Below are 18,010 nucleotides of genomic sequence, written 5' to 3'. Positions count from 1 at the left end.
TCAGAATGTCCTCTGCAACTCTCCCAGCAAGGACTGGAGCTCCATGAAGATGTTCAAGGAGGTTCTGCATGAAACAGAGTGTTCATATACACGTTAGAAAAAGTACAGACCTAATGGGAAAAACATGTAAAATGGGCATGGTGGCCCAGCATTCGTCATTTTCCAAGATGTCACAGTTACTGGCAAGTTTGGGCTTTTAAGTTCCTGTTTGAACATCACATATTTTAGGGAGATTTTGGTGAGGCAATCTCTGGAATGTTTAGGGGCAACCATGGTGACCTAGATCAACCCTAGAGGCGACCTGGGCGTGGAGTTTAATTCCTGGATTAAACATAGGTGTTTGGAGCTGGCTAGGCATTGTATTTAGTTCCTTACTTGTTCTTCCAGTAGTCTATTTAACGTAATGTTTAGGCATGCAGACTCTAGAGACAGACTACCTAGGGTCATATTCTAGCATTGCTTGTATTATCTGTATGACTTTAGGTGAGCTCCATTCTTCAGCTTTTTCACCTCTAATATAGAGAAATAAAAATGCCCATTTCATATGGTTGTGGTGGGGAATTAATTGGGATAATTTAATTTAAAGTGCTAGCATATAATGCCAGTGTTATAGCTACAATGTGGCTGTGTACTGTGGTTACAAACCGATAGTACCAAAATGGGAGTTAAAGGCAAAGTCAAGGATAGAAGACAGATGATGCGGGGGGCACCTGGGTGGCTCAGTGGTTGAGCGTCTGCCTTTGGCTCAGGTCATGATCCTGGAGTCCTGGGATTGAATCCCATACGGGCTCTCCCCAGGGAGCCTGCTTATGTCTCTGCCTCTCTCTGTGTGTCTCTCATGAATAAATAAATAAAATATTTAAAATAGAATAGAATAAATAAAATAATAAAATAAAATAAAATAAAATAAATAAAATATAGATGATGGAAGAATGGGTTAAGAACATCCAGAGAGTCAACCCCACTTGAGTATAGAAGGATGTAACAGGCTTGAGCAAGGGGAATATATTTGAGGTCCCTGAGCAAGACTGAGGTCCAAACTAATAGAAAAGAAGGCACAGGCCTAAGGTAGTTATGTGAGAAGAAGTTTATCCTGCACAGTAATTAAATAAATGTAAATCATTTTAACAATGAAATATTGTAGTGTCAATAATTATTTAGACTTACTAAAACCTGTTTCAACAGAAGGATGAGAAAACTGTTTTAGTCACATACTGCTAATAGAAGCATAAATTGGTATAGTTTTTCAAGAGGTCTAATTGGCAAAATAAGGTAAAGTCCTTAAATATGTATAGCCTAAATTACTCTTTGAGTCTACCTTCACGTCTTTACACTACTGAAAAGACACTTAAATTTACAACAGGAAGAACCTAAATGAATTGTGACCAATCCATATATTCTGTTACCAATATTCATGTTGAAAATCATTCGGTAGTTGACCACAGAAATCCACGTGTCTTTACAGTCTTTCAACAAGTATTATATTAGTTGAGCTCTGTAGAAAGGAATCTTCTTTATTTTTGAAGAAAAGTCAACTCAGGCTTTACTGTAGAATAAGGGAGCCTGAACTCTGCATGAGTTCTTATATCGTGATGTAATGCCTCTCTTGAGTGTTGAGAGAGCATTTTTGTTTCTTTATAGTATTGTTATTGGCAAGCCCATTACTGCTGTATAATAACAATACTGAAGTAATGCTGTTAGTTTCTTGATTTCTTAAATTGAGTGTAAAATTTAGAGTCATAACATTTAAATTATAAATAAGAATTACATGTGGTATTTATGCAGCCAGTGAAAAAACAAAAACCAATAAGACATTTCACTTATCAATTTGGCAACTATTTTTATGACTTTATTGAGGTCTAATAAGCTGCACATAGTGTATACAGTTTGATCAGTTTTGACATATGAACTGTTTTTACTTAACAGCACTTCTGACACCAAATATATGGGGATTTTTTTTTTTTTTTTCCACATACAAACCAATTCTCCAATTTTCCAGACACCAGTTGGGTGTCCACAGTTCGGCTCAATTCTGATACTACCCAGAATTAACATAGGACCCCCACAGATAAGGACTCAATCCCAGAAGACTGCCCCACTTCAGATGCCTGTCACAAATCACATGCTGCTCACCTGTACTTCTCACCAACTGGCTATAAATTTAGGGGGTTTCCACAACCCTCTCCTCAAGGTTGATCATTTGCTGGAATGGCTCACAGAACTCAGGAAGATACTTTATTTACTACCACTGGTTTTTAAAATAAAGGATATAAAACGAACAGCCAGATGGTGAGGTGCATAGGGTGAGGTCCAAAAGGGACTGGAGCACAGCAGTTGGCATTGGGGTACACCACCCTCCCCCCACATGAATATCTTCAAACCTCGGGAGCTCTCCATGCTTCATCATTTAGGGGTTTTGTAAGGAGGTTCCATTACATAGGCACAGTTAATTAAATCATTGTACATCTCTAGCCTCTCTCACTTCCCCAGAGGTCAGGGGGTAGGGCTGAAAGTACCTTTTTTCTTATTTTGGTATTATTATTTAAGAATCTTCTTACTTATCTGTACTAACAGAAAACAGAGGCAAAGATTTTTTTAATAATAATTTCCAATTCCAAAATAGGAAGAAAAGGCACTTACATATATTAATATGGGAGTGTGAAATTCTTACAGTTTTTTTTGGAATTGTACCAATTTGGAGCAAATTGTCAATGTCAATAAAACCTAAAATGCATATTGTTTGAACTAGCAATTCTGCTTCTAACTTAAATAAATTTTCTTGTAAACAAGGATTTAAAAATAAAAATGTTCATTACTGTGTTGTTTATAATTACAAAAATTTGGAAACAAGTTAGATGTCCAACAATATAGACTTGTTTAAAGAAACAATTCATATGGTGAAATATGCCTTCATTTTAGTAGTAGAAGGATATTGTTTTTATAAACAACAGGATCATATGGTATTCCTTTTTTATTTTTTTTTAATATTTTTCATATGGTATTCCTATGTCTTAACATATTTTTTCAACTCAGCAACAAAAAAGTTCATGCAAAAAAGACTAAAAGCATATATTTAAAGCAAAATGTTACAACAGGAAGTAAAATTTCCTCTGATTAGTAAAATTTATTTGTATTTTTTCCAATGCATGGTTTCCTTCTTATTGAAATTTCTTCCTGATATAAAACTAACACAAAGGCATAAAGTCAGTCCATAAAATCAGATATATTAATCTGAGCTATATAAATTATTTTTTAAAAATAACAACTGTTTTATGTTTTGATGCTATCAGGATAAAGTCCTTGGAGCTTGGCCCTTACCTACCTCCGCCTTTACCTTTTGCAGTTCCCACCTCTCTCTTCATGTGCTAGTGGTAAGGAACTGCCTGAGGCTTACTGGCACCCGTGCTCTGCTGATCCCTGCTGTTGTCTCTCTGCCTTCAGTACTTTTTCTCCTGGACTTTATTCTCCTTCTCCCCTGAAATCTGCTGTCAGTGTCATGTCCAAGAAGCCTTTCCTGAGCTCCTTGTGCTTCTTCCCCATTCCCACTGCTCTCTAGATCCATCTTTATTGAGGCACTTTCCACATTATATCATCCCTTTTCATTTTCCTGTCCCAACAGATTGAACCTGATAGGAGGTCAGGACAGTATTGGTTACGACAGTACCTGAAAGCTAACTGTGTGCGTGCGTGTACGTGTAACTGAATGATAGTGATAAAGATGTGATGGGATCAGACAGTGTGTGGAGTATTGGAAGAAGTGTGAATATATCTGCATGACTGGGGCAAGGGATCTTCATGAGGAATTTAGATGAGAATAGAAGTCTAAGGAGGAGCTAGATGATATAAGGAAGAGCCATTTGTCATCCAAAGGAGTTTGGATTTAATAGTCTGGTGATGGGAAGCCAGAAAAGATGTTAAAGTAAGAAAATGGCTAGCCTTAGCACTTTTTGAAGTGTTAGTTGTTATTAATGTTATGTAAAAAAAAAATGAGGATATAGAATTATTGAATCAGTATGTTATCCACCTGAAACTAATATAACACTGTATATTAAATATATAGGATTAAAATAAAATGAAAATGAAAAACAATTGAGTGTAAAATTTGTGAAGTCATGGGTTAAACCAAGTTGAATAGATTTTTGATCTTCTAAGCTTCTCAGTCTTTACTATGCTAATGTAAATGCTAATGTGCATTTTTAATCTTCCAGAAGGTAGGAGTATGTGTGCACAATATCATTTGCATTATTTCCCAGATTTATTTATCATGGAACACTTCTGTTTAGGGCTATGTTCTAGACATTTGGGGAAATGGACACCAGGGAGACTAGCAGCAGTGAAACCTTTTTTAAAAAGATTTTATTTGTTTATTTGAGAGAGAGAGAGAAAGAGAGAGCATGAGTGGGGTGAGGGGAGGAGGAGAGGGACAAGCAGACTCCCCAGTGAGTGGGGAGCCCTGTGCAGGGCTCAATCCCAGAACCCTGGGATCTGACCTGAAGTCAGATGCTTAACCTATGGAGCCACCAGGCACCCCAGCCAGTGAAACCTTTTGGTGATTGTTACGGTAGTCCAGGTGAGAAACATTAAAAGCTTGAATCAAAAGGTTAATGATGGGGGAGAGAGAGAGAGAGAGAGAGAGAGAGGCAAGAGCATGGGAATTAAGTTGTGTCTGTCAGAGCACATCTCCAAAAGTGGTGAATTCTCAATAATTTTAAAAGATAGCATGATTTGAGAGTTGCTAATATTGATCCAAAGACATTAGAATATGCAGTGTGAAATGTGGTTTGAAACATCTCCGAGACAAATGGTAGTCAAAGGAAAGGGCTTCTTTTATGTTTACAATCCTACCAGCTGATAACATAGCCCTAGGCTCACTCCTCTTTATCAGAACCTGTCCATGGTCTGGCTTGAACTAAAGCACTTAATGATGAAGGAACAAGTTCTAGACTGGATATGATAACTGCTTATTTATGGGTGAGTCAGAGATGGTTGTCAGGAGTGTAGGTTGGACAACTGAGCAGATAGATGGTGGTATCATAATGAGATTAACAAGACAGGAGTCAGTGCTAATTTTGGGAAGAAGATAACTCTGTCACTTTTTGAAATGTTCATGAGTTAGAGTTGTCTGTGGGACACCCTTATGAGGAAAAGAGCACCTGTAGGCCATCAGGTTTATGAGTTTGTACCTAAGATGATGTGAACCGATCCAGCCTTCATTTTACTTACTGTTTCTCAATTGCTGCATGTGTTAGGGGTTTTGTGTCTCTTTAGGAGATGATAAAATTGTAAATTGCAGGTTAAAGACCCAGCACATTCCTAATCTTTTTAAACTTCTGATTTGGGAATATTGAAACATATTCTTCACCTCTAAATTCAGGCTATGATGGCCTTGGCAGGTTTGAGGAAGATGTTTAATTGACAGTGTTTCTTACTGCTTTGTTACTAAACCAAGTAAAATCATTAAATTAATAATGCTATAACATGTTTCTTTTTTAATAATTTTAAATGTAATAATAACAATGTTCCTTCATTTTATTTATAGCTCCAAAAGGAATTCTTCATTTGTCTCCTGATGTTTATCAAGAGATGGAAGCCAGCCGCCACAAAGTAATCTCTGGCACTACTCTAGGCTATTTGTCACCCAAAGATATGAACCAACCCTCAAGCTCTTTCTTCAGTATATCTCCCACATCGAATAGTTCAGCTACAATTGCCAGGGAACTCCTAATGAATGGAACATCTCCTACAGCTGAAGCCATAGGTTTAAAAGGAAGTTCTCCTACTCCCCCTTGTTCTCCAGTACAACCTTCAAAACAACTGGAATATTTAGCAAGGATTCAAGGCTTTCAGGTATGAATTAAAAGCAAAAACAAAACCAAGAAAACAAATTCATTAGCCCCAAATCCTTCATCTCTATCCATCAGAAAGCTCATCCTTGCCTGCTAGTGTGACCTATATGCCACTTACATTGTAAAGTATTAGGAACACAGAGGTCAGAAGAAAGAGAGCCATATGCACGTGCCTCATTTTCTTTTATTTTCATTCTACGCATTCATCTTTTGCTGCCTGGCTCTCCTCCATTTTCCTTCTTCTTCCTCTTATTTTCTTTTTAAACATTTTAAATTCTCTGTTCTGTCTTCCAGTTGGTCTTGATTGGGTGCATTTATCTCCTCACTCTGTCTTCCACAAACAAAAACTCTGCCTTCATACATTTGGTATTAGTCTTTAGCACTAAGTTCTCTCTCATTTACAATAAGGCTAAGTTTTTCTAATAATGATTTTACTTTCATAGCAGTTCCGAAGTTGGCATTCTATTGCTAGTAATGATTCAGGTATACCGTGAAGGTACAACATTTTAGAACTCTATTATCTTAGAAGTTAATTAAACATGGTATTAGAACAATAATGACATACTTTCTAGTTGTTTGAGGCATAAAAACATGTATTTGTTTTAGTGGATCATGTTTTGAACCGTCTAGGGTAGCACCTGTCTCATGGTACTTACTAACAGTTCTGTTTCATTAGGCAGTCTAACTCCAGCTCACAGCTCACTGAACTTGTGTATATGAGTTTGGGGATGGAAATTTTTTTCCCTATTTATTCTTTGTTCCTTTTAAAAAAACACAGCAAACCCAACAGTCCTTTCTGGATAGAGCTTTTAAAAGAATTGTTAACTCTAGGGAGAGGAAATACCTATGTTCTGATTTCTTAGTTGCCTTGAAAATCATGTACTGAACTGTAACTGCTGACCTGACCGGATGAACAGCCATGTGCTCATGCGTAGAAAGAGTGTACTGCACCCTCAGATTTCACTGTTTTCATCCCCTTTTCCATCTTAGTCTTATTCCTTAAGACCAAAAACTGTAATTTCCTTTAGAAATACTCTAGAAGCTCTGTATTGTGTAGAATAATCATGTATTTATAAACATTTTACAAGTTTAGATATAAATCAGAAAGAAGATCATGTGTTTTGGCAGGTATTTTGCATGTTTTTTTTTGTTTGCCTTCACAGAAACCCGGTTTTTCAAATCTATGCCAGGTAATCGTTAGTGTTTTTAATTAGACTATTAATATGAAATTGAAGAAGCTGTTACCAATTACTGGCTCTGTCGTCTGAAATTTTAAACACTTAATTTAAAGTTAAAATTTTAGAATTTGTTTTTGTTGTTTACCTTAAGAATGACAATAAATCACTGTTTAAAATAAAAAGACCTCGATTCATACAGTTAAAGTACTGGAAAAAAGCTAATAATTTTTAGTTCTATCTATAATCTGCACACAATGAACTAGAAATAAACTGTGATGAAAATAAATTCACTGCTTATTTACAAATCTAGTTATCTAGAAATGTCTGAGAGTAACACTGCATTTTTATAGAAACAAAGCACAAAATACATTCAAGCTCTGAATTGATTTTTTTGCTTGGAGATGTTATGGTAGATGTAATTTTGCTGCCACAGGAACTACTTAAATTTTTTTATTTGTATTTATTTGTTAATTCTTGGTAATGATAACAATTATAATTTTATAATTACTTTAGTCAAAATGTAGAGTCTGTTTCCCCCATTATTGGGCTGACTGCTCAGACCTCTTTTTAAAGCTTATGCTAAGATAATATGCTCTTATTTATGGACAAGTTAAACATTTCCAAATTTGTGTACTGTGATTTTTACATACTAATGAACATAAACAGATGGTTCTAAAACATTACTGTGCTTTTCTGGTCGAATGAGCTCGGTATTGATGTGAAATACTGTGTCACTGATAGATCGCAATCTGCAGCTGAGCAGTGAATAGAAGCTTGTGGGAAATGACTTAGTGTCCTATCAGGCACATAGCATATCTTCATGATGTCATGGTAAAAGGTTCTTTGTAGTTAAGAGTTTTGAAGCCTATTTCTTTATAGGTAACTTTCTCAGGTATCTTTACCTGGTAGAAAAACATGTAGACTGTTTCTCTTTCTTAAATGTTTCAATTGGACTGTAGTTAGAAATTATAGGGCCAGCTTATTATGGATTACATGCTATTCTGTTATTTTTATTTCTGGAATTTAAAAACAATAAATTCTTTTTCTGTGTTTCTAGGTTAGTACTTTTTTATTTTGTTATTGTACATTGAATAGATACTATTGCTTATTGGATATTGTATAAACCCTTCTTTGGCCATCCTTCCCCATTAAAATTTGACTTAAGCCTATCAGAGCCATTGTATGTGACAGCTATATTGTATTACAAAGTGAAAATATATTAGTGTACTGAAAACTAAGTTGTTTTAACCTTTAAATTTTTTCATTACCCAATCTTTAATTGAAATTTATAAATTACAGAAAGCTTATTTGCTTACTAGAATGTAGGTATTAAGCTCACATCCTTTGCTTAAATCTACAGAATAATTAAAATTATTATACAATTAAAGTTATTAATAAAGCTGACTTCACAGAGCAGAATGTGACTGAACACTTGCACATTCTTGGTTAATTCTTTTCATCATTGCTTGGGCTTACCTGAAGTTTTTATCGTGTTTTAGATGCAAGTTTTCGGATTCCAGTCATAAATGAATATGTGTCTCTTTGAAATTTTATTGAGTGTATTTTAACTATCCTCTTTTAAAACCTGAATATTCTTCTTGATTATTTTATTATTTTTTAGAAAGTTTAGAAATTTTATGTCAGTAGTTCTGTGAGCCTTAGATTTTGTCCAGCCCAGTCAGTATGCTTCTATAACTTCAATGCTTTTCACAAAAACTCATTTGAAATTTAATTATACCAAAGTGTTTCAGGGTTCTTTGTTATGTACCTTGATACTCTTTAATTATAATGCCAAACCTGTTTGGCTTTTTAAAGACAATTATTATGACAGAGACATTCTTGAAATGTGGTACACATGAACCAAAGTGGAAGACTTTGTTCTGTTGTGTTATAATTTACATTATTCTAAGTTTTTATAGCCTTAATATGCTTTGCCATATTAACGATATTAGAAATTTAGATTTGCATAATTAAATATAGGCAGTTCCTTTGTCTTTTGGTTCTTGTACCAGCATATGTATAGGGATGAGGTGGTTCCCACAGGACACCAAATAATTCTCTGGATACCAGCAGCGTATCTGAGAATTCAGCTCAGTTCTGATACTGTCTCCATGGAGATAGCGTCAGATCACACAGGACAAGGGTTCAGTCCTACAAGATCGCATCCCCCGCCAACTATGGATACCTGTCAAGCCCAGGTTGCTACCTGTACTTTTGACTGACCAGCTATAAATCAGAGATCCCCACCACTTCTTCCTCCTCAGGTTCAATTAATTTGCTAGAGCAACTCACAGAACTCAGAGGATTTTACTTTACTAAGTCACCAGTTTATTGTGAAAGAATATAAATTCAGTGCAGCTGGATGGAAGAAATGTCTGGGGCAGGGTATGTGGAAGGGACACAGAGCTTCCATGCCCTCTCCAAGCATGCCACTTTCTCAGCACCTCCATGTGTTCACCAACCCAGAGGCTCTCAGAACCCTGTCCTTTTGGGCTTTTATGGAGGCTTCATTATATAGTCCCGATTGATTAAATCATTGACTCCACCTCCAGCCCCTCTTTCCTCCCCTGAAGTCAGGGGGATGGCCTGAAAGTTCCAACCCTTGAATCAATTTTTGGCTCCATTGGCAATCAACTCCCATCCATAGATGCTTTCAAAACTCACCTCCTTAACATACAACTCTGTCACTTTCAATACTTAGAAGTTTGGGGAGCTAGTGTGAGAAAAAAGGGTTGAAGACCAAATAAATATTTCTTATAAATCACAATATCACACTTTATTTAAATGAGTACTAGAAAAGTAATTTGATTAGAAATGAAAATGTATTCTTTTAGCAAATTATCCTTTCTCAATGAATTTAATTTCAGTTTGCTATTCTATGCCCTTTTTTGTGATGATCATCCATTGAACAGTGTGGATTTTGAAACTTTCAGAGTGAAATATAATAAACTAGGTTTGTTTTTTTTACATAGAGAATATAAAGAAACAGTTGTCTTAGTTAAGCCATAATTAGTTTATTTTACAAAATCAAGGAATGTTTTATAGAAGGACTTTTTATTATTGTGAGTTTTAGATGGTCCATTTCCAGCAAGATGAAAATGTCAGTAGAAAGCTTCGAAATATCTACTTAAATTAAAAACTTTCTTTTCAAATACAAGTCAAACTTAATACATTTCAACTGATATGTCTCCTTTTGTGACGCTTAATATGATTTTGGCAGCCTTCTTTTATAGTTATAGGCTTCTTTTAAATATTTATTTTAACATATATGGCATATAACATTTTAACAATATGACCTCAATATAGATTACATTGAGAATATAGTAACTGGCTAATCTGAGAATCAACCTTTTTTCTTTCCCTTATTAAAATCTTCCCTATGCCTCATTTTTTAATCAAATATTTATCATCAAAGTGGCTACTTGCAGCTTTTTTTAAATTAAGAATGAAGGATCATTTTTTTTCAAAGAGCAATATAAATTAAACTTTGTAGGTTTCTAGTAGCAGAATATGGAGAAAGAAATTTGCATATACGCATACTCTCCCACTTAGAATTGTTTTTCTCCAATTTTAAATTTATCCTTGAAACATAACTTATTGTGTCACTTCTGAGCCTAAATTTTCATCTACACTGTTACACAAATGGCTATATGAAGTGAAGTGAAGTTATTCAGAGTACAATGAGTAAAACACATTTGTGGGTTTGGCATGAGGTCAACAGATTCTGCTCTGATTTGCAGTCACTCTTTAAAAATCTCTCTTGGATTTGGCCTTTACCACTCTGCAAAGACCTTGGAGAGCTTGGTTTAGTATTTGAACTCTCCCCAAGGCTTGGTCTTTCTATAGTGACTGTAAAACTCAGGTTTGTTCTTCAAATGGGCAACTCAAGTTCATCCAAACTGACTTATTATATCGTTTTCATTATATTTGACATACTTTGCCAAACCCCCAAAGGTATGCAGACTGCATATTACATAACTGGACTTCCATAAAAACCGATGGAGTTACCAATTCATTTTGCTGAAATTCCCAATTCTATAGAGAAAAATTCTAATTGGAAGAAAGAAATCCTGATGCATATAAACATATACTGTGATCAGTAAGTAATACAGGTAAGAATCAAGCAAGTCTTGAATAAAACAGTCCATTATTACTGCATGAACTATTCAGTAACTTCACCCTAAATCACTGCAGAGTATAACCTGAAACTCAGAAGAACAAAGGCATTCATCTTGAGTTTGATGTACCAGCACACACATAGTAAGACACATAAGATATTTCAGACAAAGGATAATATATAAACACAGAGCCTTTCCTACCACAGTGACTTTGATGTGGCTCTAAAATGAGCCACTGTGGTACAGGAAAAAAAAAGCTATTTATGTATCCTCCCCAAGTAGAAATATCTGTAGCCTTCTCTGTTTGCAAGAGAAGTGATTCTCAGGTCAGCATAAGAATTCTGCTTGGAATCATTTGAAAATCAAGTCTTGAAGAAAAAGAAATGATTTTTCATCTACAGGTGAAATATATTTCCTTTCGCTACAAAAGGTTGGCAATGATACGATTTTTACTTAGTGATGTAAGAGTAATTGTAGTACCCATCAAGTCCCTTCATGTCCGGCTAGTAGCAATATACCAATGCTCATTCTAAGTCATGTTGAAATGATCTATTTTCCTCTCTCCAGCATTTAGCTATATCTTAAGATTTTTTTTTCATTAGTGACAGTAGTTAAGATTTCATATACATTGTTCTCTTCTCACTAAGGGCAGTTCCCGAGAGAGAGAAGAGTATGTGGAATAGCTGCATATAAAGGATTTCTACACACTGAAAAAAAATTAACATAGAGGCATGGTTTATATTGAAACATATGGGTAAACAAATGAAACTGATATTTATTGATTGACTCATTTTATATTTGATAGTAATGTAGGCATTATATACGTTATCTTATGACACAAGTAGAAATGCCTAGTACATTTTTGCCTTTTGATGCAGATCTTTATTTTAAATCAGACTATTATATAGTGTTTGAAGATTGATCCCTGTAAGTAGGCATAGTTCGTGGTGATGGTCCATGGTCTTCTAGATATTGTTTTGGTTTAGTCCTAGATTTCATTAATTAATTAATTTAAGCCCTCATACCTGGGTCTAAGTTACTCAAGAATTCTGACTCTCTCGAGCTGGAAGGAACTTTAGATTTTATTCTAATATAAAATTTTACTATGTAAATACACATTTGAGGGACTACACAAGTAAAACTTCCTATTAATAATATAGTTTACTCATTTCCCATATGGAATTATTAGTTAATTTTAACCCTGAGAGATTTTAGGTTGTGAAGAGTTCTGCTCTCTTAACATGGTCACATCAAAAGACAGATTTAACTGTCAGACACAAGGGATATTTGAAAAGCTTTCAACATGTTTTTATCTGTAGTGCTGTCACTTTTTTAAGTATAAGAAAAGTCCAGGATTGAGTCCTAAAAATGGAACATTTGAGGAAACAAGAACTACTGCTTGAAGATGACACAGTGACAGCTTGAATAAGTCTCATTACAAGAAAAATAGGTAATACATTATGAACAGTTTTCAATAATTTCAGTATATAAAAGAATTAAATGGATATGAAGTTAAGCTGGCTAGAAATGTCCAGCCATTGAACACTGGAACAGATTTAACTGAAGCACAAGAAATGGAACATCTGCTTTTCCACTCTGGGCAAATACTTAATAAGTACCTATGCATGCTAGGTAGCATGCCAAACACCGGGCACAATAGGAGTTATGATCAAGTTGGAGACAGGTAAATAAAACCAATATGCAGAAGGTTGGATACCACCATAAATTAGTCCCATCTCCAGGGATCAGTATTGGACATTACACTACAGTTTGATATAAAAATAAAGATTTATAGCATGCTGCATGAAATAATGTAATTCTGCCCCCATAATAAGAGGCAATATGAGGATAAGCTGATAAGTGTTCACTTGAGGTGTGGTTGGCCATGTCAAGAATCACAAATAGGAATGAACAGCTTTGACTGAAGGAATTAGGGAAGAATTTATAGCAGATGGGACATTTGAAATAAGTTTTAAAGAGCATATAGAATTTTCAGGTGAATAAGAATTGCAGGCAGAAGCTAAGCATTGAAGACATAAAAGGACCCAGTATTTCAGAACATGCCTAGAGTCAAAGTGGCAGTGGCTGGCAGGGAAACTGAAAAAGCTTTGTGTTGCTAGGAGTTTAGATTTTAGCTGTTAGAGACCATGGGCTTATTTTTAAAAGAGTAGTGACGTTGGTTTTGTATTTTAAAAAGATAATTCAGTCAGCGATAATTCTGTCAAGGATGAACTCGACCAAAAAGAAACAAGAATGGTAAGCAAAAAGACTCATTAGAGTGATTTTGAATGAATCCAAAAGATAAATAACAAAGATTGAATTAGGGCAGAGCTAGTGGGCGTAGAGGAGTGGAGCTGAGGTACACTTGTCTAAGGTACAGCTGAGATCATTAAATGATCCCTTGTGCTGATTTTTATCGGGATGCTTTCACTAGCCTGTTCCAGGTGGAAGCAAGATTCAAATATGATGAAGAGTAAGTAGAGACTATTTCAGGATACGTAGCCTGGTTTTTCAAAAAGTTAAGAGTGAAATAAAGTAGGATAGTATGAATGTGACATATTTTACTCAAGATTTTATGTTTAGTATTGATGAGATAGGTAAACTTAGAGGAAGTTAATGAGTTCCATTTTAAGCATGTGAAATTTGAGTTGCCTGAATTAAAGTTGTACGATAGGCCGTTCCAAATGTGTCTGATGAGATCAGCAAGAAAGGATAGGGGACATAGTTTGGAGAGTCATGTTTTTAGAGATGTAATTGAAGTTATAGAAATTGGTAAGTTTGACCAGGGAGATAATTCCCAATGAATATTAACAATGTAAAATGTTCATTTATCCATTGATTCAACTGAAATATATTGAGCACCTGCCATGGGCCAGGTATACTTCTTGGCCCTGAAGATATAGCGTAAGTGACACTCAAGGTTTCTGCCCTCATGGAACTAACATAAACATGGGTGTGTGGGGATGAGATGTGAAATTGGGGCAGGAGACATGGAACACATATGATAAATTCAAATGGTGTTAATATCCTAAGGTAATGGTTGCTAGGAAATTAATTGTGAGGTTAATTATGAATATTTATGAGAAGTATATACAGAAGACTCATGTCTCCAACTGCTGTGTCAAAGATAGCTATACCTTCTTAATGTTTTAATCAACCTTATTGAACTATATTTACATACAATAAGACACAACCATTTTATTATACAGTTTTGAAAAATGTATGCAACCATGTGACTGCCACCACAATCAAGATGAGGGTGTTTCTATTACTGTTAAAAATTTCCCGGTCCCTCTCTGCAGCTTGTTTTCCCCACCCTCCCTTGGCTCCAAATAACCAGGATATCCTGTCATCACTAAAGATCAGTTTTGCCTTTTCAGGAATTTCATAAGAATGGAACCATACAGTATGCACAGTTTTGCATCTGACCTCTTTTACTTGCTATGTTTTTGAGATTTTTCCATCTTGTATATATCTGTAGGGGTTTTTTTTATTTGGTTTGTTTTGTTGTTTTTTATGAAGTACTAGTCCTCTATATGGATGTATACCACAAATTCTCACTTCACCTATTGATGAACATTTGAGTTGTTTTCAGTTTGGTGCTATTTTGAATAAAGCTGTTCATGAATATTCATTTATAAGATTTTATGCAGACATCTTTCTAATGCTCTTGGAAAAAATCCTGGGAGTAGATTTGCTGAGTCACTGGGTAAGTGCACATACAAATTTATAAGAAACTATCAGATTTTTTTCAATATGCTGTAGCATACCACATTTCTGCTAGCAATGTATGAGGGTTCCACACATTGATATGATCAGTCTTACTCAAGTAAGAGTACAGTGGTATCTCATTTATATTTTAATATGTATTTCACTAATGACCCATATGATGAGCTTCTTTTCATGTGCTTATTGGCCAATTACAGATCTTTGTGAAATGTCCACATCTTTGTACGGTTTCTAATTGATATATTTTTTTTCTTATTATGGAATTATAAGAGTCCTTTTTATATTCTGGGTATAAGTCCTTTGTGTTGCAAATATTATCTCCCTGCCAGGATGAACTTGACATACTCAACTTAATTTCATCTGCAATGAGGCTATTTCCCAATAAGGTCACAATTAAAAGTGTAGAGGTTAGGACTTGCATATATCTTTCGGGGCCATTGTTGAACTTACTATATATTTATTGCTTTCCTCAAATTTGGGAAATTTGGGGTCATATTTTCTGTGAGTAAATATTTTGCCCCCTTCTTTTCTTCTGGGACTCCATTTACATGCATTTTTTTAAGAAAATTGTCCACAGATTCCTGAGTCTTTATTCATAAAAAAACACATTTTTTTCCTCTGAACTTTAAATTGTATTATTTCTATTGATCTGTAAGTTTACTGACTCGTATATACATAGTTTTTAATTTATATTTTCTGAAGCAGTTAATCTGGCTGGATTCAAACTCCAAACTTTGTCTCTCAGCTTTCTGTTCTCTTGGCTTCTGGGAGAGTAGTCTGTCTTCTGGTTCTCCATGAACCTTTTTGTCAACTGCTAAAAAGAAGAATCCAATAAAATTTAGTGGTTCCTGCTTCCTATCAGAAGTAATTTCAGTGGAAATTTTTGTAATGACATTAATGATAGAGGAGAAAGTTCAGGTGGTGATAGTAATATTGTCCTAGAGTATAAATAAAAATAGTTTAAAAATAATATCATAGTGTTTGCTCCCAATTTGGATTTGCAGCCAAAGCTGCAACTTACTTCTTAGCTTTTGGAAATCAGGTAACATTTATTGATATTTTTGGTTCAAGTTTCTTGATCCCTGTTGCTAGGATTCCCATGAATAGGCCTCTTATTATATTTTTTTTCTCTCTAAACCTCTAACTTAAGGAGGAGACCTTAACTTCTCTTTGTCATGGTGCTTTGGATATTATAATTTTCCAGGCTTTTATGCCAAAAACTTTTTTTCCTGCATCTTTTTTCCTTCCCATATCAGAAGTAGAAAGTACCACATTGCACAGTGACTTTATTTTTCTAATGAAAAGATCATTTAATCTCCACTGGTTCTCTTTTCTTGTGTTTGAAGATTCTTTTAATATAAAATTCTGATATGCGTAGAAAAACATGTTTATCTGATCTACTCTAATGGGCACTTGGCTTCTTTCAAATCTCCTTTATTCTGAAACACTAAAGGTTTTCTTTTATAAGTGACCTTTAAAAATAATTTTAAATATAGAGAAAGGTTGAAAAATAGTACAGAGCTTAATGTTAACAATTATATAACCATAGTATAATTGTCAGTACCAGGAAATTAATGGTGATGTAATCTTATTCAAATTTTTCCAGTTTTCCTACTAATGTCCTCTTTCTGGTCCAGGGTACAGTCTAGGATCCCACAGTGTATTTAGTTGTGATGTCTCTTTAATCTCTTCTAATCAAGTCACAGTTCTTTCATCTTTCATGATCTTAATGCTTTTGAATAATATGATATTTATTTTGTAGAATATTCTCGAACTTGGGTCTTTCTAATATTTTCTCGTGATTGATTGTGGTTGTACATTTTTAGTAAGAATATCACAGAACTGGAGCACCTGGATGACTCAGTCAGTTAAGCGACTGCCTTCGGCTCAGGTTATGATCCTAGGGTCCTGGAATTGAGCCCTGGGTGTCCTCCCTGCTCAGCAGAGAGTCTGCTTCTCCCACTTTCTCTGCTCCTCCCCATTGCTTGTGCACTTATGCGCTCTCTCTCTTTCTCTCTCTCTCTCTCTCTCAAATAAATAAAATCTTAAAAAAAGAAAAAAAGAATATCACAGAGTTGATGCTGTACCATCTCAGTCCCCTATATACTGCTCTGTTTATAATTATCTTAAATATCTCCTTTACATACATTAAGAACCATATCAGACAGTGTTATAATTTTTGTTTCTTTTTTTTTTTTAACTTTTATTTATTTATGATAGTCATACAGAGAGAGAGAGAGAGAGAGAGGCAGAAACATAGGCAGAGGGAGAAGCAGGCTCCATGCACCGGGAGCCCGACGTGGGATTCGATCCCGGGTCTCCAGGATCGCGCCCTGGGCCAAAGGCAGGCGCTAAACCGCTGCGCCACCCAGGGATCCCTTTTTTTTTTTTTTTTTTAAACCCTTTGGAGTAGACCTCCTTTTTTTTTTTTTTTAATTTTTATTTATTTATGATAGTCACAGAGAGAGAGAGAGAGAGGCAGAGACACAGGCAGAGGGAGAAGCAGGCTCCATGCACCAGGAGCCTGATGTGGGATTCGATCCCGGGTCTCCAGGATCGCGCCCTGGGCCAAAGGCAGGCGCCAAACCACTGCGCCACCCAGGGATCCCAATTTTTGTTTCTAATGTCAAGCAGGATTCAGAAAATTCAGGAAAAGAAGGAAAGTCAACAATGTATTTACCAATTATTATATTCCATTCTTTGTTTTTGCTTTGTCTTTAATTTTCAAGTTTGATTATGTTGTGTCTTTTTGTTTATTCTGTTTGGGGTTTGCCCAGCTTCTTGAAGCTGTAGACTTGTATCTTTTACCAGAATTTAATACATTTTAGCCATTATTTCTTCAAATTCTTTTTAGCCCCAATCACTGTCTCTCTTCCCTCTGGGATTCTGATGACAGAAATATTAGATCTTTTGTTATCATCCCAGAAATGTTTGTGACTCTGTTCATTTTTCTCAGCCTGTTTTCACTCTTTTGTCCAGATTGGGGAATTTTTATTTTTCTGTCTGTGAGTTTACTAAGTATTTTCTCTGTTCTCTCTACTTAGTTTTTAATTTTGGTTATTCTGTTTTTCAATTATAAAATTTCTGTTTGGTTCTTCCTATGCCTTCTTTTTCTTGATGAGACTTTTTTTTTTTTCAT

At 35.2% G+C, this 18,010-nt stretch overlaps 1 protein-coding gene across 16 annotated transcripts in view; it reads left to right on the top strand.

Annotated features, from left to right (window-relative positions):
* STAU2 (staufen double-stranded RNA binding protein 2) overlaps positions 1-18,010 on the top strand; it is a 296,470-nt gene that overhangs the window by 175,974 nt on the left and 102,486 nt on the right. For all 16 annotated transcript variants that reach the window (XM_025478016.3, XM_025478015.3, XM_035708296.2 and 13 more), the window contains one exon: positions 5,540-5,847. In XM_025478016.3, the coding sequence (XP_025333801.1) occupies positions 5,540-5,847 (308 nt within the window). The remainder of the gene's footprint in view (positions 1-5,539; positions 5,848-18,010) is intronic.

Source organism: Canis lupus, chromosome 29, assembly GCF_003254725.2.
Source record: "Canis lupus dingo isolate Sandy chromosome 29, ASM325472v2, whole genome shotgun sequence".
NCBI lineage: Eukaryota > Metazoa > Chordata > Mammalia > Carnivora > Canidae > Canis > Canis lupus.
Note: the sequence above shows the minus strand (reverse complement) of the source record. Positions and strands in the feature narration are given on the sequence as shown.